This window comes from Choloepus didactylus, chromosome 4 (genome assembly GCF_015220235.1).
Source record: "Choloepus didactylus isolate mChoDid1 chromosome 4, mChoDid1.pri, whole genome shotgun sequence".
Classification (NCBI taxonomy): domain Eukaryota; kingdom Metazoa; phylum Chordata; class Mammalia; order Pilosa; family Megalonychidae; genus Choloepus; species Choloepus didactylus.
In genome coordinates, this window is record NC_051310.1 from 14,443,198 (window position 1) to 14,463,763 (window position 20,566).

The 20,566-nt window shown below is 39.3% G+C and overlaps 1 protein-coding gene across 10 annotated transcripts in view; it reads right to left on the minus strand.

Moving 5' to 3' along the window:
• The window catches only part of UNC79 (unc-79 homolog, NALCN channel complex subunit), a 348,180-nt gene that overhangs the window by 99,524 nt on the left and 228,090 nt on the right, over positions 1-20,566 (minus strand). For 5 of the 10 annotated variants that reach the window (XM_037832001.1, XM_037832000.1, XM_037832003.1 and 2 more), the window contains 6 exons: positions 19,311-19,460; positions 17,507-18,727; positions 10,648-10,755; positions 7,205-7,321; positions 4,609-4,692; positions 1,199-1,301 (listed from right to left, as the gene is read on the minus strand). In XM_037832001.1, coding sequence (XP_037687929.1) covers positions 1,199-1,301; positions 4,609-4,692; positions 7,205-7,321; positions 10,648-10,755; positions 17,507-18,727; positions 19,311-19,460 — 1,783 coding nt within the window. The remainder of the gene's footprint in view (positions 1-1,198; positions 1,302-4,608; positions 4,693-7,204; positions 7,322-10,647; positions 10,756-17,506; positions 18,728-19,310; positions 19,461-20,566) is intronic. The other 5 variants (XM_037832008.1, XM_037832005.1, XM_037832006.1 and 2 more) reach the window with 4 other exon arrangements.

Genomic DNA, 20,566 nt, shown 5'->3' on the forward strand with positions numbered 1-20,566 from the left:
GAAGAGAAAAGGAGTATAGACAGGAAGGCAACTAGGAAGGACTAGGATTTGGAGGAGGACACAAAATGGGAAACTAAGTGATCCCCATGTGGAAATTCCAAATCAGCCAGACAAGCCAGACATACCTTCACTTCTTCAGTTATGACCATCAGCTTCAGCCAGGGGCATGGCTGCTCACACCAGACCCTTCCAACTCACCCTCCTTGCCTTTTTTCAGAAGCCCAAACAATTTGTCAGGTGGGTTCCTTTTACCAGAAAGCCATCCTGCCCCAAGGGGATCTCTTGAAATCCTACAACTCTAATTCTTTCTCATACTCAACTGAACAGGCATTTATATGCCCAACAATGTACTGCGTGCTGAGGGTTTAAAATACAGAAGAAATGGCCCCAGCCCACAAGGAACTCACTATCAATTATAGAACATCTACATATTAACAAATAAATAGTTAAAATACAATATAATCACTGCTGTAATTGAGAAATATACCAAATGCTTTGGAAACCTGGAGAATGGCATGATGAATTCTGCCTCGAGAAGTCAAGGAAACTTTGCTTTAAGCTGGGTCTTAAAGCATGAATAGGAGTTCACCAGGCAGAGAGTACAGAGAAGACACATGAAATCCCAGAAGAGAAAACACATCAGGCATGCTCTGGAAAAAGTGAGGGGGCTGGAGAAAGGGTTCCCAGTGCAAGTGGTAGGGCCACAATCTAAGGGGTCTTGGATGATAAGCTAAGGCATTTCAACTTAATCCTATAAGAAATCTGAAGGGTACTGAAGCCTGAAGGATGCTGAAGGGTGACATAACTGGTTTGAGATTTGCTTTGAACCGATTTGAGAAAGGATTCTGCTGGCAGGATGGAATAAGAATCAAATCTCATACTTACTCTCATCCTAACAGCTTGAAGTTTCTGTTCGAGGAATTTTATTCATATGAAGTTATTGCTAGAGATAATTGGTAAGGGAATTTTTTTTGCATATATCCAATTCTTTAAAAAAATGCTTAAGCATAAATGGAAGCTACCCATACAACTCTGTGTTCCCAAAATCACAAATGCATATTAACACTTATCCCTACACCCACTTGAAAGATGAATTATGATTTAGAAGCAAAGCTTCCCTTCTCTCATACTTTCTCATAACCAATGTGACCAAACTAATTCCATGAACATGGTAAAGAAAATCCCAGTGCAAGCTTACTTGTCAGTCATCACCGTAGGCTGCTCGTCAGTGAATTCTTCGGGTGCGGGCACAAACATGCTGACTATGCTGGGTGCTGACAGCAGGCTGGATTTTGTGGCACCTGAGAAAGCAGCAGAGAGAAAACTGGTGAATAAAGACCAACTTCTGGGGGCCAGGAAAGACCCTATTCTCTTCTTATAAACCCTCCCAAGTCACATTCAGAGAGATGTGACTTGGCCACCCCAATTATATTATGAAAAATCCTCAATAGGAAAATGAATTTGAGGATGATTATGATTTATGTATTTCTGCTTACATGATTTTAAAAGCTTGACTCCTATCTCCTCCTTTGCTCCTTAATTTTGAAAAAATCAGAAAGAGTTCACGTGTGCCAATAGGTGTTAGGATGAAGATTAAAAAAAAATGGGAAATCTATTCATGGGTACCCTCAAATAAGTTACAACCCTTGCTAGTGCCCACTAAAATGTTGTCAATTTGTGAAGGGATTAAGATCCCAGAACTCCACACACCTAAGCAAGGAGAGATATATCAGCCAAGAAATATATGAGCTAAGAAGTATCAATGCAGTTTTCTATTTTGAGAATTAACATCATAAGCCCCAGGGCAAAAAGACTTCATGTTTCAAACTGAAGTATTTATGAATGAAATAACAAGTGTTTTGAAGGAACCATCTAGTGGTTCATTCCACATCAGCCAATCAATTTCTCAATGTTTAAGATTTTGAGTTCTGATGCCTTCATAGAGATATGAAGCAGGGATTTTTGTCATATGTTCCAGTGATGAGTAAATGTGAGGGGCAGGAGGTTGTTCTCCATTAAGAAAGCCACCAGTGCTAGAAAAATTCCCTGGGAGCTATGGAAATGAGACACTCCAGAACAATGCCACGTTCTACAAGGTGGTAAGTGAGACTCAGTCCTTCAAATAGGGAAGAAGGCAGCAAAACCCAGTGGTCCTTAAAGAACCTGTTTCTCATCAAGGAGCTGATGATAACTTCATGCTAGGGTGGGAAATGGTATAATCTTTTCTTAAACAGAAGGAAAATGATTCAAAGAATTGGTTTCTAAAGAAATCAAATAAGATTTTTAGAAACCCAGGCAGGTGGCCAATGTGTTTCAATCTCAGGGAAAAAAAAAATGTTATCAAAGCCTTTGAAGAGGCAAGATGCTTCCATACTACAGAGACTCTCTTGCATGATGGGAGGCCATGAAATGTTTTTATGGGAAGCAGGATATCTGCAGATTGCAAATGGCAAAATAAAGCATCTGACAATATTTTTATGTCACTTCCTAAGCTCCTGAATGGGCATCCAGATTTTACTGCTGTATTCACCAGCTGTCTCTGCGATAACGTTCTTTCCTATGTATATCTAAATGTATCATTAAGAAATAACTTTCATTTGTTTCAAAAAGATGTTGTTTCAAGTAGAAGAAACAGTATTTATTATAAGCATAAGTATACATTGATTAATAACAGAAAAACTAAGTAGTAGGCCAAGATAAAAGAAGACATGGTTGATTATTAAACAGCAGGTAAGCAGCAAGAAGTTGCTTCAAGAAACCGAAACACAGAAAGTTTAAATTCAATACCCCACACTTCATGTCTACCAGATGCCAAAACACCTGTGTTAAAGTGGAACAAAATAGCCCATAAGATATATGGTGATAGGTACACAGTCTTACTAAAAACATAAGGAATTGATTTTTTAAAAAAAAAAAAAAACCTGAATCAAGGCTTTCAAAAGATTTTTGCCAATTAGTATGATACAGAAATCACAATCAATTACAAGAAAAGGGAGGGAATCAAAGTCCTTTGGGTGGTTTCAAACCCAATCATTACAAAATGCAAATAGCATCAGTCTTTTCATTGCATTCTAATTCAGTGACATGTTATCTGCCAAGGAATAAGTGTTTTTGACAAAGTACTGTAAAATTGTGTTTCCATATGACAACAGAGAAGGTATGATGCAATATTTATAGCAGTAGTTGAGAAAAACATAAAGGTTAAGTTATTGGGCATTGGTTCCCATAGGACATTAGCAGAACCAATGCTACCATTGAAGAGGGAGCAAAGAATGATGTGCAAGGAGGTGGGAAATGGAAACAAGAAAGCCAGAGACCGCAGCTATCTTTTGTTGTAGCTGAGTCACAACTGAGTCTGCAATTTTAAAGGCAGACCCACTATCCCTCAAGTGGATGGCAGCACTTCTGATGCTGCCACTGCTGGTTCCCCCTCTGGATACTCAACGTGCCCTCCATACAGAAGTAGGAGTGGAAACAGTTCTCAGAAACTTGAATAAGGAGACGAGCACCTCCAAAGCCCAACTTCAAAGCTGGAGGTTTTGACAAAAGCCTTTTGGGAATCTTGGAGCTAGGAAAACCTGGCTCAAAGCCTAAGCACAGGTATCAGCTCCCCAGCTACCACATCAGCCCTGGCCTCTTCAAGCACTCTGCTAACTTCATCCCCACTGCCTCAATCCATTGCTGCTGCTACTAACTGAGCCACTAGATCATGGACAAGCACCAGAGATTTTGCCTACAATTCGGGGTTCAACCACCCTGACTTCTAGTCATAGGAGCTTTTTCTATCCCCACAGATGAGAAAAGTCTCATCTCATCAGATACAGGTGCTAAAATTGCTACCTAGTGCCAAAGAAATGTTAAAAAACTAAAGATAAATGCTTCCTCATTCCTTAGGAAAATTGGAAGAGTGATCTGGTCTAGAAAAAATAGGTCTGCTTGATTTAAGGGACTAACTACGAGATGTGATCATGATTTTTTTTCTTTACAAATGATAGATTGACCTGATTTCTTAATTGAAAAAGAACAAAAGTAATCTTTAGTTGGCCATGGGGTGAATTTTGGAAAAAAAAAAAAAAAAAATCAAAACAGCATTCTTACGATCTTAGCACAAGTTTATTCTCAGCTTCCCCCCCAAGCAGGATAAAGTCAAGTGTATATTTTGTGTAATTTCAGATAGCTGAAAAGAAGCTGGTCACCTATGAGTTGAATTTTCTAGAAGGAACACAGACAAGCTGAAGCATGCAAAGAGAATTAAATTCAGGATGAATTCAGGATGTATTAGGAAGAATATTGAAGGAACCAGGGACATTCGGTCTAGAAAAGACAAGACTGAGGATACAACTAATAGGTGGCTAATTTCAAATGTCTGAAATATTATGTGAGAGAAACTGGATTTGTTCCATGTGGGCTCAAGGGTCAGTAAGTCACTGTAAGGAAGAATTTTCTGTCAGTCACATTCAAAGATGAGCCGCCATGCTCTCCCAGGCCCTGCAGGTGCTTGAGCAAAGGATGGAACCCATTTCGTGGGGCTTCTGAAGAAAAGATTTCAGCCTGTGCAGGGATTGACTACACAGCTCTTACAGTCTATGATTCGGTGAGGGAACTAACCTCTTGTTCTCAATGGCTGTCCCTCCAGGTCAGGGTTTAGGCACATTGGAACATTACATTGACGTTTCCCGGGCTGTATCTGTTCTGTGGATAAATAGAGCATTTCAGTCTTCAACGTGCTCAATTTAGCACAATTCACAATACAAAGAATTCAACCAATAATTTCTTGAGACCACTATTTGGTCACTGTTATTGTTGATAGTTAACATTTAAAAGACACATCCTAGATTTTAGGGTAGGGTTTGTTTGGGAGTTTTGCAACAAACATGCCTTTCACATATTTGAAATGCAATTGCAAGCAGGAGCACTTCTAAAGACACTCAAAAAAAGTTCAGAATTTCCTCCCCCATAAAGCTCAAACCCCTTATCTTCTGATATGAAATGAAAGGCTAATGTCATGGCTCTGAAAGAAATGTTTTATGTAAATCAATCAATCAATAAGCAATAATTTGGGGAAATGGCCAGAAAGGCCATATAGAAAACATGTGGAACTGGTAGCAAGGAAATGATGGATGTTTGACTTGGGGATGGGGAAGGGAGTAGTTAAGGGGGTAGGGACAGAAATGGAGAATTGGTGCTTCTGGAACATCTTTTATACATGAAAGATGAGGCAAGGAAAGAAGCAAGTCACCCAAGATGTGCATGGATGGAGAGGAGGCAGGTGTTCTGTGAGTGAGCTGGTGCATGCTGAGGCAACTCAGTCATGACCCACATCTCAGTCTGCCTTTCTCAGTGTGTCTGCACAAACAGATTCTTTTTTTTTGGAGACTAGCAAGTAACTAAATTAGCATCTGTGGCATTGTACTGCTACACATTCATAAATTCTCCTCTGGTCTTGGATCTGGGAAATATTTTTTCAGCACTAATGAAAACAAGAATATTGAGAAAAAGCCGTAGTACAACTTTGAGAACTAGAGAATCCACTTGGAGGATGGAAAACAAGCCCAAGAAAACTCAGGTGAAAGAAATTCAGACAGCATGTAAATGGGAAGTATTAAATAAGAAATCAGAGTGACATGAACAAAGTTGAAGTTTGGTTGAAAAGTGAACAATCCCTATAAATGGGTTATTTGGCATCATGCAGATTTTTAAAATTAAAATTTGGGTTGAAAATTGAGATCAATTTTCCTTTTTATAACTCTAATGAGTCTCTCAAACAAGGCTGTGACTGCGGTCAGAATTTAAAAGGGTTAGCTGAGGTTGAGCTACTTGCTACAGAAAACAGTAGCAGGATAAAATAATCTTCAGAGCCCCTGGTCAACCTAACAGAAGCTGGACATTTCTCAGTTCCGTATATAGCTCTGTCTCAGTAAAGAGAGAAGCCTCTTGAGGCTGGCTATGCAGTGTCTTTCTGTTTCCTTCCCTTGCCTTTTGGCTTTTGGCCATTTCAGGACTTGCAACCACTGAAAGATAGTGAAGTAAAGTGGAGGTACCATTTACCACCGAAAGGAAGATAAAAACACTTCAAAACTCTAAAATGTTAAGAACCCTTACAATGACCAGGAGAGTTGACACCATCTGTTAAATGTAGGTCTATGGGATTTGATTATCTAGACTGGTGCTCTCGTTTGAAGAATAGTGGAGAAAATAACACAAATGCAAATATTTATTGTGGTTTTGAAAAAAAGCATCTCAAGATTTTGCTTTTGCGGAAAGCATAATTTGTGGTCATAAGGTAGAACATTAAAATACACTCGAACAGCTGCAGCCAAAAAATACTAACCAGGAAACGAAAATAGTCTGATCCAAGTGTTGGTCCTCAGAGCATAGTACAATAATAAAGCCTTACATTTTCATAGTGCACCCATGCTGCAAAGTGCTTTCACATATATAATTTTCTATCTCAAACGACCCATTTAATAAAAAGAAAAAGGAAAGGCAAGCACTTAAGAGAGAAGGATTGTGGCAGTACTACTGGCTTGAGAAAGTAGCACATGTGCAGAATCTGGTTACAGAGTTTAGAAGATGCAGCGTGAGCATGTTTAAAGCAGACATGTCATGGCAGTCAATTCTTACTTTAAAATTGAGGTTAGATGCAGTTTCGTCATATGAGCATGAGGGTGTGTGACTGCAACCTGGTGACCCTGCTGACTAAAACACAGAACTCATTCCCAAACCTACTGGCAGATCATGATGTCACTAAGCTGACATTTATTATTACTATTGCTGTTGCTGTTTTTACTATTGTTAGTGTTATTCCCTTTTCTTTTTGGTACTTTATCATTTATAAAATACTATCACATACATGACCTCATTAGAGACTATTGGTAATCTAGTATATCTTTTTAAAAATGCATCATGAAATCATAGATCCATTCCCTCCTTTATGCATTTACATCATTTAACCTCCAGAGAAATAACCTAATATCTTGCATCTGATATTCTTTGACAGTTGGACCAGCCTAGATAGAAGAATGTGTGGCTCCAGGATACTTGGAAAGTTTAAACAGATTTATTGATTACCTTATGATTTTAAATTGTTTGAACCAAAGAACATGAGAGAAAAATCTATTCCTTAACAAGGGAGCAGAGGGGACACAGAGAAAGTGGCATTACTCATCCAAGAGGCAAAACAAGAAGAAAAAGCTTGACCCACCAGTGTCCCAGTTGCTGACGTTTTGGGGGGCGCTAGACTGATGTTCCAGCTGTCGCTTCATTAATTGGCTCATTGTCAGAGTGCCCAGTGATCCCCTTTTCATCTGCCTATACTGAGCTATATGGAGGAAATGGGGAGATGATTACTAGGGGAAATAAATTTCCACAGCACACAAAGGCTCTACACATCCATAGAGAATCTTAATTGAATCTTCATTAGCTAGTTGTAATTGTTTGATAAATTGTATGATCCTGACCGAGTGAAAAATTAATGCACTAGGCTATACTGGGTGCCTTTCTTCACTCCGTAAAGAAAGCAACAATACCCGTTAGCACTTGTCTGGAGCCTGTAAATATTTGATTCCAATTACAATATGATCACTTTCATTTCATTATTTTAAAAATTTATATAAATACATATATATATACATATATATACACACACACACACACACACACACATATATATATATGCTCTGCCTTGTTCCAAAAAAGATTTTTGAATTTTTAGCTCAACTTTTTTTAATGGTACCCTATGAGGCATCTCCACATACATGGTTTCAGTCTTCATTATATCCCCATAAGGTCCGTGTGTGTGTGTGTGTGTGTGTGTGTGTGTGTGTGTGTGTATGTATTTTGGAGTAGGGTGACACATATTAACCCCAATTTTTAGAGAGAGAAATTGAAGCAAATGAAATTATGTTCCCTAGAACCAACTAGCACCTGAGATGGCCCTGAAACCAAAACATTGACTACAGAGTCAAAGCTGGTTTAAATCTCAGTTTGAGCCTCTTCCTATTGTTGGAAAAACATGAAGCAAATAACATTCCACAAGTATACTAGCATATATGCTAGTATACATCTTTGTTTTAGAAAATAGTGGTAACATTTTTATCCTGCAATGAAGCACTGACAAATACCCCACCAGTGAAATGTCACATTCTAAGTGTTTCCAAACCAAAAAACAATAGAAAGCACTTCTGCTAGTAGAAAACAACCTGCCTCCTCTTCTCCTACCCCACACAGGCATTCCCACCAAGTACAAGCAGCCCGACACAAGAGGCGCCACTGATGTGCCTCTTCTACATGACCCCAAACATCTGGATATTTGAGAATGTGTGGTTTTAAGGACAATCTCATAAACTGAAGTCTGGGACTATGGGCCCCAGAAGGGGGTGGTAGAAGCTGGGATGATCATATGGCCCCTTGAGATTTCGTAAATGTTATATGCAGGTTTCGCAATCATGGCACCAAGACAGCTCCTTGGTGTGATGTGAAATCAATTATAACATTAGTTTTCATGTCATCAGCATGCTGCTTGATTAGTGGTGGCCACGACATGATTAGCTACAAAATAATCAGCTGGCAAAGGGATCAATAGGGAGGGATGTGATGGGAATTCTTATGTCTTGGAGTCCATATTACCTGAATTCACTGAAATAATGACTGATTGGGAAGAGTCTTTGGTTTTGGTTGTTGATTGGTAAAATATACAATTTTATGACTCACTTGAAAAGTATAGCTTCAGGTAAAACTCAAAAGCAGAAATCTTTTTTAAAATTTTACAAATTTAAAAATTAGCAGCATCTATCAGACTCAGTCAAAAGAGGATTTAAAACCTCAAAAGACTGGATAATTTCTCCAATTCTGTTATTTTTAAAGACAGCAGAATTTCCTGAGAATAAAAATTTTCAATGTTTAGCTTAGTGTGAAAGGCACCTGGCATTGTGCCTTCAAAGAGCAATCCAAGACACGCTTTTAATGGAGAGGAGGAGCAGGTGGCAATTTAGTGATGCTCTAACCTGAATCCTGCAAGGCTGGATTCTGTCATGATTTTGGGATTGACACATTTTATACAACTTCTAATGATATAATTAACTAGCACTGAAATCAAATTGACAATCTTGCTATCTCAAATTATACTCAACTCAGAATTCTACCTATATTCACTGGCTTCATTTTTTTAGATGACTCACAGCAAATTTTGAGGAGAAAATACACTTTCTTGATTTTAGTATGTCGACTTAAAAATGGGCATTTTTTCATGTGATCAGATTTTTTTGTGATAAAATATCAATCAGATTCAGAACTAGCAGTTCTTTGCTACCAAAAGGGCAAATAATTGTTACTTGGAAACTATTTTTTAGAACATCTACGATCTCTATCACAACTGAATTTGAGTTATTCTAAGACAATGTGGAATACTAAAAAAGAACACAGGCTCTAAAGTCAAACAGACCTTGCAGCAATTCCTATCACCATCACTCAGTAGCTGTGTGACTTCAGGCAAGTCATTTAGTCTCTCTGAACCTGTTTCCCAATCTATAAAATGGGGACAATAATACCTGCCATGCAGCGCTGATGCAAGGACTGAATAAGATAACAATGTACGTAACCCACTTAGCACAGTGCCTGGCACATGAAGAGTGTCAAATAAATGATGGCTATCATGACCTTTATGACTGTAAGCTCTTTGAGAGCAAGGGCTGTCTTATTCACTTTGATCCCCAGTACCAAGCACAGTGCTTGGCACCAACAGACACTTAATAAATAGTTGCTGAATGAACAAATGCATGAATGAATGATGAAGATGAGGATGTTCCATAATACCAGTCCAGCATTTAAAATTAAGATCTCTATCTGGTTTTTCAGGGTCATCCTCATTGCGAAAGGTGATCAAATGGAAAATTAACTCAGCTTTTTAGAGAATGTCCACATGGAATGCAAAAGATACTAGCACATGTGACAAGGGTTTCCAAAAGTTGCACCTTTGTTTGTAGCTTTGATTTCTATTAAGAATACCCTATGTTAACATCTCTTAATAGACTCTACTGAGCTGCTTGGTACCTTATCTTCACTTCACTGGGACCCAACCTCCACGTGGACAAAATCTAGGACCCAACAACAGAAGTCAGTTTTAAAATACTTGCCTCCTGTAGGTCTTATAAAATTTCATGCCATTTTTATTTTCCAGTACAATCATGAATTTGGTATCATGATGTATTTGATACATTCATTTTGTGATAATCTAGATACAATTTTGTCAATGAAGGAGGTGACTCAAATTAAATAAAGGTATTCCTTGTAAAATTCTCCCATGGACAATGCTTGTCACTTGTCCCCAAACCAATTCCATGGATTATGTTTAGGCTACTATAATATCATTGTTATTTTATTGGATGATGGAATTTGGTGATCATTCCTTAACAAATTAGGATTCTTAGCCAATAAGTAAACATTGATTTATCAAACACTTCAGATAATGACAAAAGTGAGCCATGCTGGGCCTCACAGTCGCCAACTGCATAAAAAATAGTGTCAACGAGGAAGCTAACAAAACACACACAAAATTATAATTGCAACAGTGCTAAATTTGAAAACAATGCGGCAGACAATGTTCCAAAATCAATGTACGGGTGAAATGACCACTGGAGGAAATCTTACTTGATATTGAGGAATGGCTGCTTGTTTCTGGCACACCGGCTTCTAACGTAGGGGCAGATGAGGATTCTCGTGGCATTTCTAAAGTTGAAAGTCCTTTGGTAGAGGTATCTACAAACAGAAATATTATTTAAAACTCACAATATTGAGTAAAAACAAGTTTCAGAACATTTTCTACAATCTTTTCCCCTCTTGCCTAGCTATATCCATTCAAATATTTATATACCTTCTGGCCCTACTAATTACCTTAATGGAAGTACATACACACTGATTTCAAAGTTCCGTGGAGAACTGCTTCCGAACTGCATTCTGCATCTGTGGCTATGCCTCTTAGAGATTAACAATAGCACAACTAAAAGCTAAAACACAGCATGCTCACAAAACATGCCCCTGAACAAGTCACTTAACCTTTCCATAAGTGAATTTCTTTTCACCTAATATTGAAAGATGCTTAACAGTTTGTTCCAACCTGTATCATTCCACCACTCCATCTTTGTCTGGCAATTTCCTATTCCTCATTTACATCTCAATTTATGTAGAAAATTCCTCCTGCAAGAAGGCTTCCAGGACCTTTCCCCTGCCCCATATATAAACAAAAAAACTGAGTCAGGTGTCCCTCTTATGTAATTCCAGAGCACACTGTCCTTAACCTCTTCCAGACTTATCACACTATAATGCAATTATCTTTTTGCTTGTCTATAACCTTCACTGAACCATAAGTAATTTAAGAGCAAGAACAGTATCTAACTTGGAATGAATACTCCCTATTAACCCAAGGTTTACATTTTATTACTTGGGCAAGAAACAGACTGCATCATCTACTTCTTCTAGTTGTCAAATGTTGTATCTGAGGTGAAATATTTTCTGCATTTAATATTGTCTTATTCACCTATCAACAATGAGAATGAGCTGTTCTACTTCATTCTAGGTAATTGGAGATTATCCTTTAAAATTTTTTGAAAATGTTAATGGCCAGTCATAGCAAACCTCCTAAAATTCTTTGTAAATCTTCTTGTCAGCTTACACAGGATTATGTATTGAACATAATGAGCATCTTGCTGACTTGGAGTTACTACTATGGGCCTTCATGATTATACCATCCACACCCCAAACTGTTTCATTTTCTTAAGGTGAATCATGTTTCTGCCTCATCCTTTTTACATTGCCAGTTGTTTTCTCTTGCCATGGAGCAAGTCACCATGCATTCGTACATACATACAACTTACATACGCAGATTCTGTTTTATTATTGGATAATCATTAAACTTGTTAAACAGTCAGAAACAGTGAGGGTCTGAAAGAAAAGTTTCTGAGCATTGATTTTGGAATATCTATTTCTGATTCTCAGAGGACTGTCTAAATAGATATCATTGTCAGATTAATAACTTCTTGATAAAAAAGTATAACTCAAAGTTTTCCAAACCCTCTTAAAAAATATAAAATAACTACTGACTTCAAATTACCTTATTCTTTAAGATATTAAAGTTTGGCTACTATTTTTCTCTCAGGTACTCTCCCCAAACTACTATTCAAAAACACACATGGTCATCCCCCTGGCCCTTATCTGCCTCAGTTCCATGTACCACCTCCATGCCATAGTAACTACACCAATAGCAACGTAGAAAAGCTTAAAGCTCAGTAAAGAATTATTTGAAAGATTATTGATAGCTTGGGTGTGTTTATTAAAATCCTTGACATAGTTATGATTTTAAAGAAATGTCATTACTATAAGATGGTTATTAATAATTACTAGGGTATCAAGATTCTTTAGGCCAAGTAATTTTTTTCTCAGTTCTCAATCATTTAATGAAGCCTTCCAATGGTCTATAGTTTAAGACTAAAAATACTTGAATATATGCATTTTTATATTCTAGCTTAAAATATATCCAATTTTTTTGTATTGATGTGCAGGAAATGTCATATTATTAGTTAATTAATTTATCAAGTATTAGCTAATTAACTCATCAAGTATCTACCAGGCACTTAGGTTACAATCAGTGAACAAACAAGACAACAATCCTTGCCTTCAGGAGCTTTCATTTTAGCGGTGAGACAGACAACAGTCAATATATATAATAAAAAGGTAAGTCATATGATGTGCTAGAAGATAAATTCTTTGTAAAAGAGAAATACAGAGGACAAAGAGATACCAAGATACCAAGTAGGGGTTGGAGTGTGGGGCTTAGTCCAGGCAGGCCTCACTGGGAATCAGATGTTGCTCAAAAAATTGAAAGAAGTGAGAGAGTGAGGCACGCAGATATCTGTGAAGGCAATTCCAGGCTGAGGGATCCGTCAATTGTGAAGGCTCTAGGTGAGAGTATGTAAGGAGTGTTCGAGAACTAGCATGAGGCCACTGAAGCTGCGGAGAAGAAATGTAAAGGGAGCCATGCAAAATGAAGTTGGATAGGTAAGGAGGACGGGGCCCTGCAGAGCTCTCCAGGCATTCAAAGGACCTGAGTTCTAACGATGAAGAAATAGGGAGCTGCTGGAGTTGTAAGCAGAGAACGGTGTAGTGTCATGGTTTAAAGTGTCACCCTGGCTGCCGGGTTGAGAAGATACCAGAGGGGAGAAGGGAGAAGCAAAGAGGCCAGTCAGTGAGAGATGTTCATGGCTCAGACCAAGGTGGAAGCAGTAGAAGCAGCGGCAGGGCCCAGATTCTGGATTATTTTGAAGGTAGATTAGGGATTAGAGTTGCCAAATACAGGATGCCCAGTTACATTTTAATTTCATTTAAACAACAGACAATTTTTTTAATATGAGTATGTCCCATGTAATATTTGAGAGACATGGCCCCATTTCTTCACTAATCCCTGAATCTGTGTGACTTGGAAGTTCTTCCTGGTACAGAGACAGAGTGTATTTCCCTTCTTGACTTCAAAGCTCAGCCATGTGATTTGTTTTGGCCCATGGAATACCTGCAGACACAACATGACCAAAGCCTGAAAAGCACTTGTGTAACTGGGCTTGTTCTCTTGTGTCTCTGCCATTAGTGTGAGAAGAATGTTCCCAGGCCCCAGGAGGAGGCTGGGAGACATGAGAAGCAGCCTAGCCACCAGCCAAGCCCAGCCTAGCTTAGCTGATCCCCATGTGGCCAACAGACTCTCAAACTAAACAGATGCTTATTGTTGTCTGCTCCTGAGATTTTGTGGTTTGTCACACAGCATTTTTCTAGTAATAGGTAACTGATAGAGGGGTCTCAGCCTACAGACAATATTTAAAGCCACAAAACCAAATGAGATCACCAAGGGAGTGACAGAGAAGGGAGGAGGGAGACAGAGAAGAGAAACAGATTAAGGACTGTGCTCCAGGGCACTTCCTTATTAGTGAGATCACAAGAAACCAGGGAAGGAGACCCAAGAGTGAACATTGAAAAAGAGGAAAACCAAGAGAGTGTGGCATCCTGGAAGTCATGTGAAGTGGGAGTGATCAACTGAGTTAAATACTGTATCTAATACTACACAAATACTGTATAAACACTAATAATGTTGGAAGATAAGACCTAAAAACTGACCTTTGGATTTAGCAATGGAGGTCACTGGTGATCTTGACAAGTGCAGCTTTGCTGGAGTATTGAGCACAGGAATGATTTTTTAAAATAGTGGAATAGGAGAAAATTGAAGATATTGAGTATAGATAACTCTTCCAAAAAGTTTTTCTATATGGGAAGGAGCAAAATTGGATAACAGTTAGGAGAACTGGGACCAAGAGCTTTTTCTTTTCTTAAGAGATAGAAATAAGATTATGTTTGTATGCTGAAGGGAAGGTTCCTTTAGATAGAAAAACTGAGGTAGGAGAAAGTGAGGGAAATCTCTGCACCTATATCCTCAGTAGGTGAGAGAAATGGGAGCTAGCCCACAAGTAGAAAGGCTGGTTTTAGATGGGTGCACAGACAGCTCATCTGTAGCCCCAGTAAGGAGGGCTAAGCAGGAGTACAGATGCTGGAAGGTAGGCAGATGAGATGCTAGGGAGCTGTTGAATTCCTTCCTGTTGCATCAAATAAGAAGAGATACTGAAGTTTGGAAGACAAAAGTAGCTGAGAAACAGTCATTCAGAAGAGTAGAAACATGAATGGACCAAAGAATGGAATCACTGTAAGAGTGCCAGGCAGCTTTAAGGACCCAATTGAGGTTGATGGTCATGAATTTAAAATGAGACCGGTCACCACTGTTATGTTTTTCTCCAGTCACTTTCATCCGATGGGTAGAGATGCCAGTAGACGGAGAGTTGGATTTAATGACAGTTGTGTTTAGCCAAGCAAGTCTGAACAATCAAGGACCAGAGAGGGTATAGGCAGGGAGGGATTATACTGACTGACCACTGAATTTAAGTTAAGGACAAGAGAATAAAAGACACAAAGTAGGTGAGGGACAGTGAAAGACAATAGGATCAATACACTATTGTCCAGGGAGAGAGGAAGTGGTCATGAGAGAATTAGAGACACAAAAGTGAGATCACAGAAAGGTTTCAGTTATTGATAACGACACAGTCTGTGATCTGACCATGGGAATGAGTAGCTGAGGTAGGATGGAAGGCAAAAAAAATATCACTAGAGAAGATGATCTCAAGGAACTGAGAAGATAGAGTGTCAGAAGATTCATCTATACTAATACTGAAATCAACAAGAATTAAGACAGGAATACTTTAGGAAAAAGTAAGAGGATTTAGGAGTCAAAATTGTCAAGAAATGAAGAAGAGTCAGTATTGGTAATGACAGCAACAATGAAAGTAGTGGGGAATGTGTTCTGAGATTCAGCGCTAGGGGGTTTAGAGCCAAGGAGGGGATGGTCTCAAGGTGGCAATGATGAGCAAGGCGGATACATACTCCCAGCCCTAAGCACAGGAGCAGAAGAGATGTGGGGAAAGAAAGGCCCTCGGGGGAGAACTGGATTTGCATTAGCGTAAGAAGGTAAAGGAAACAATCAGAGGAGAGGTTGAGCACATAAGGGACTTTGCTCATGAAGAACCATGAATCTCTGAGGACACAGGGGATGGGTTTCAGGATAGGGTAGTGGGACAACGATCAGAACAGGAGATGTGCAAGACCTTATGGAAATTAGAGTGGGGGCCATGAAGGATGACTTGACGCTCTGGGGCTTCTTACAGTGACTGACAGTTAAAATGCATAATGAGATTAGTCCTGGGAATATTAGGAAGGGTAGGTGTATGGGCCTCTCTCTTGACTCCTGTTGAGAGACAGGAAGATTTGGGAAAGACTTTCTTACTCTGAGCACACGGGCTTCTTTCCAATACCCACAAAGGCAGGGTGGGAAAGTAGTATCCTGTGGGACACTGGGCACTGTACAAATATAAAATTATGTCAGTATAATATAGATTATAAAAATTTAAAATACATATGATCATAATTGTCAGGTATTTTTCTTTTGTTCTGGAAACAAATGTATTAATGCAAAAGAAGTTTCCCCTTTGGTAGCCAGGGAACAAGGATAAGGATAAATAAAGAAGGCAAAACACACACACACACACACACACAAACACACACACTGCTCTAGGAATACAACCTAAATACCACATAAACCCAACCATAAACCCTGGTGCTCTATAGTTTCTAGGTCAATGCTGTCCTACATTCATATGCAACAATTTTCCTGGCTGCAAACAATAAAAAGGCACCCAGCTTCCCCAGAAGCCTTCTTAAGCTTCCTCGTTATTACCAGGATCTTTTTTTCTTTCTCCCTGCCTGGCTGCTATATGACTCTTTCCAAAGATTGATGTACTTTTGGCAGATTTGTACAAAGCATCTTCTAGCTCTGCCCTGTGAGCCAGAGAACCGCTAGAAACCTCTGAAGATGCCTGGGGAAAACCAAAGAAGAGAGCCCAATCTCTTCGGAGGTGTTTTGGTGTGGAGTAGAAGCAAGAAGGATGAGTCTGGAGAAAAGTCCTGCACTGCTCCTGCCTGGCTGTGTGAACTGGGTGTGGGACAGCACCTCTTCCAAGCCTCTGCATCCTCTTGTATAAAATGAGGGATACGCTAGAGGTCTCTAAGTTCTTAGCCAGTTCACAATATTCTACGGTCTATGAATCTACTGAAGTAATCATCCCTGGCCAATTCCATTTTTTCTGGAGTCACCTTAATTTTTTTTTTTTTTAAGATCTGAACTGGGAAATGAAGAAGCTGTATTATGGGAATACTTCAGAAGACTGTTTTAGGATGAGGTGGCTTATTGGCTTGCCACTTCTTCAAGTTCTCTTTCTTAGAAACAATGCCTCCAAGGAAATACTAGAAATGGCCCCTGAAGCAGGAAATCCATGTGCTGTTGGCAGCATCACCACCAAGTGACAACTACAGATCACAGTCTAGGTTGTAACTGGAATATTTTGGTTCCTTAGAGCACAGAATTTCCACCAGACTGCTGATATTTGATTGGTGCAGCTATGGATCCTAAATGACCATACAGCCAAATCTTAATCATGCCAAGCATTCGCTGCCTTATTTTAGACCTTTGCCTTTTGTTCCTTCCTTGGATTATGTCAGAGCTCACCATAGTAAGAAAAAAGAAAGCATTCAAATTAATGATTTTGCTGTTGGAGGAAGGTTAAAATGACATATTTGGAATATCCTGATATGAATTAACCATTGCCTGTTATTGCCAACAGTGGTCAAGACTTGACTGTAGTCATTAGAAACAGCAAATACAGGAACATTTATGGAGCCAGTAGAACCACATCTGAATCCATCATACTCTGGTAAGCAGGAAGGATTCAGAGTGATTGTGAAGCAATTATAATGTCATCCCTGACATTATAAGAATTAGAGTTTGATGCATGTCCAGTGCCAATAACCTAACAAGTAAGATGCACAAACTTGAGGGGAAGGCTGGGAAAAAGAAGAGAGTCGGGCTTACCTGGATCTTTCTGTTCTCCCAGTTTGTCTAGAATGTTGAAGGAAATGTCGAGATACTCTCTCTGGATCGCACTGACAGCAATCTTTCTCTGCTTCCTCTGCCTGGGAACGATCTGAATCTTAAATTCTGATTCCTCCACCCCATCCTCTTCTACCTTCCTTTCGGAATTCTGTTCTGTATCCGATTCAGCACTGGTATCGGGCTTTTCACTTTCAGTTTGAGTCTCAGCATCTTCAGGAACTTTGAGGAGGACAGTTTTTGCCACAGAACTTGGAGTCAGCCCACCAGGCTTCCCTTCCTCGGTGCTAAGGACGGAGCTATCATCCAGGGACATCTCGGGGAGAGCAAACGACTTCTGAAGGAGGTCTCGTTTTTGTTTAAGTGTTAGTGGGCTGCCACAAGACAGCTCTGGCAGCTCCTCTGGCTTTGATAACTCTTCCAAGTCTGCAAGGTCATGCAGAGTGATGAGGGAGGAGTCCTGGTTACCAGCAGCCTGATTATTTCCTGAGTCCTTAGAAGAGAAATCTTTGGAACAATCCTCCACATTTACTTGCACGAGGGGAGCTGTGCTTAGGCTGAAGGCAGGGGGGTGGCTGGGGAGGGAGGGAGAGGAGACAGCATTGGTGCCAGAGGCACCTCCATTTCCTTGATTCATCATCTCCTCTTCTTCATCGCTCTCGACAATTCTGAGAGGGGGGAGAGGCTCAAACACGAGAGAATCGCTGTCAGACGTTGAGAGGATAGAGTGTTTTTCAGGCCCCGATGTGGAATCTGAGGACAAATCGATCAGGTCTAGATCCTCCTTGGGATCAGGTTTTACTGGAGAATCTACTTTCACCTCAAACGTCTCTATGCAGTTTAACCTGACTTCGGGTATTACCGGCCTTCGAGTTTCTGGAAAACTTTCCATCACTGGGTTCTCAGGGATTTCGTTACTGTCGGGCCTTGTAGCGGAGTTCTGCCTGGGACGCCCGTGGTCATTTTGCCTTTGTATGATACAAGCAGCGTGGGCGGGAGGCTTATCTATGTCACAGCGGTCTATGCAGGACTTCCTGCGGTGCTCATCTAACGTAAACAAGAGGGAGTCTGCATTCCCTATATCAAGAGATTTTTGTTTTAAAGAGCGCAGCTTTTTTTTCTGAATGCTTTCTTCTCTCACACAGTGTAGAATGCTGTCTTGCAATGCACTCGTTTCTCTATATTCAGCCAGTTCTATTTCACCTGATTAAAACAGAAAAAGCTAGTACTATTTTACTTGGAGATTTCACTGTTTTTTCCCCCTGATATTTGGGTATACGACTGGCATAAATCATAAGCACAATCCCAGCTCCACCAGAAGGGAAAACTGACTTTCTGGCCAAGTGTTTGTAAGGTTCGTTCTAAATTTCAAAAACCAGAAAACTTTGTCATGAAAGAAACCAAAATAGCAGTTTAAAGTCATATTGTGAAAATCAGGCTTCAGGATAATTCCTCAGCCCTATTCATTTGTGCATAGGGGAGGGGATCATTTTTTGGCTGAGGCAGATCTAGGAAACTGTATTCAAATCATGTGGAAGAGAAGCAAACATTTTGCAACAAATCAAACCAAGCAATGGCCCTCTAAGACAATCATGACATCAATGATGTATCTGTCAATTCACGTATATATATAAGTATGTATATATATATACTGTTTGTGCATACATATATATAAAAATCAACAGTATTAAAATGTGTAGTAACATAATAAAATTAAGATTTCACCCCAAACAAACGGTAGAGTACAACATTTCTGCATAAAATTACTAAGAGAAAAAATTCATACTTCTCTGAACATTCATCTCAACCGGCTGATATTTCACCATTTTGCTGCCGCCTATCCTTTTCAATCTTGCAAAAAAAGTTTGAGACTCTTTATTGCAGGGTCCAGTAGGTGTATCATGAATATCAGATTCATCAAAAACACTATCTTCTTCTAATTGGGGAGAGAAAGTCAAAATTACACTTACGAGGTTATTCTCTCTTAGGCTGTGTCTACACAAGCATTTCAATGAAAGCATTATCAAACAGAGTCTGGGGTGGTTTCTGCACCAGCCAAAGTCTAGCCTTTGCTTGAAATTTCCTCCAGGCTTCAAATTATGCATATGTAGGAGAGAGCAACCATTACAAGATTGCCCATCGTTTTCCATGTGATAACTGGCAGCATTTTCAAGAGAGGCATCTCAATATTCCAATAGGACACATTCCTGGGGAACTTTTTCCAATGCAGTTGAAACTAGATGAAACATAATGTCAACTACTTTTCCTAGAGCATGATAGTTGCTTGAATGCGCCTACTTTTGGTGAATCTGGGTTAATTTGACAAAAGAAAGTTAAACAAAATGAGTGGATCTTGCCCTTTCCAAAAATGTATGCCTTCTTGGGATTTGGGCACCAGCATAGACACAGCCTAACAGTACATGCACCTTATATTTTGTGAATGCAAAATACTGTACTCTACATTTGATAATGAAACACACAAGACACAGAAAAAGCTTAGAAAAGCCATTGGTAATCTCAAAAGCTCCACAAATGATCATGGACTGAAAGAGTAAACAAAAGAAAAGGAAAACAGAAAATAACATTTCCTCCTATTGAAGTAAGGCTCTTCTGTGAGCAGTTTATCATGTGTAACTATTGGGGATCCTATGAGTCCCATGAGGAATCTTTGACTTTTAAGATCCTAATAAGCCAACTGGTCACTTACAGTGCCTATCAGTCTTATGTCTATGCCCTCTTCTACCCCCATTTGGCCACTTTTAAATCAAAGATAAAACCAAAAACAACCTAATGAGAAAATGGTTGCTACTTTGCAACCCATGAAGTTTACTTGACAAATTTTCTTCTTTCATCCTTTTGAAAGGTCAAAAGTCACATACAAAGCGGCAAGAGAAGAAACTACTAAAATGCATATAATACCGTGGAAAATGGAATTAAGATAGTATTCATGTTGAATCTCACTGAAATCATAATATTTGGCCTATATTCAAGTCTAACTCTATGAAGAAATGAGGCTCAGGCATGATTATGATTATTTAAAAC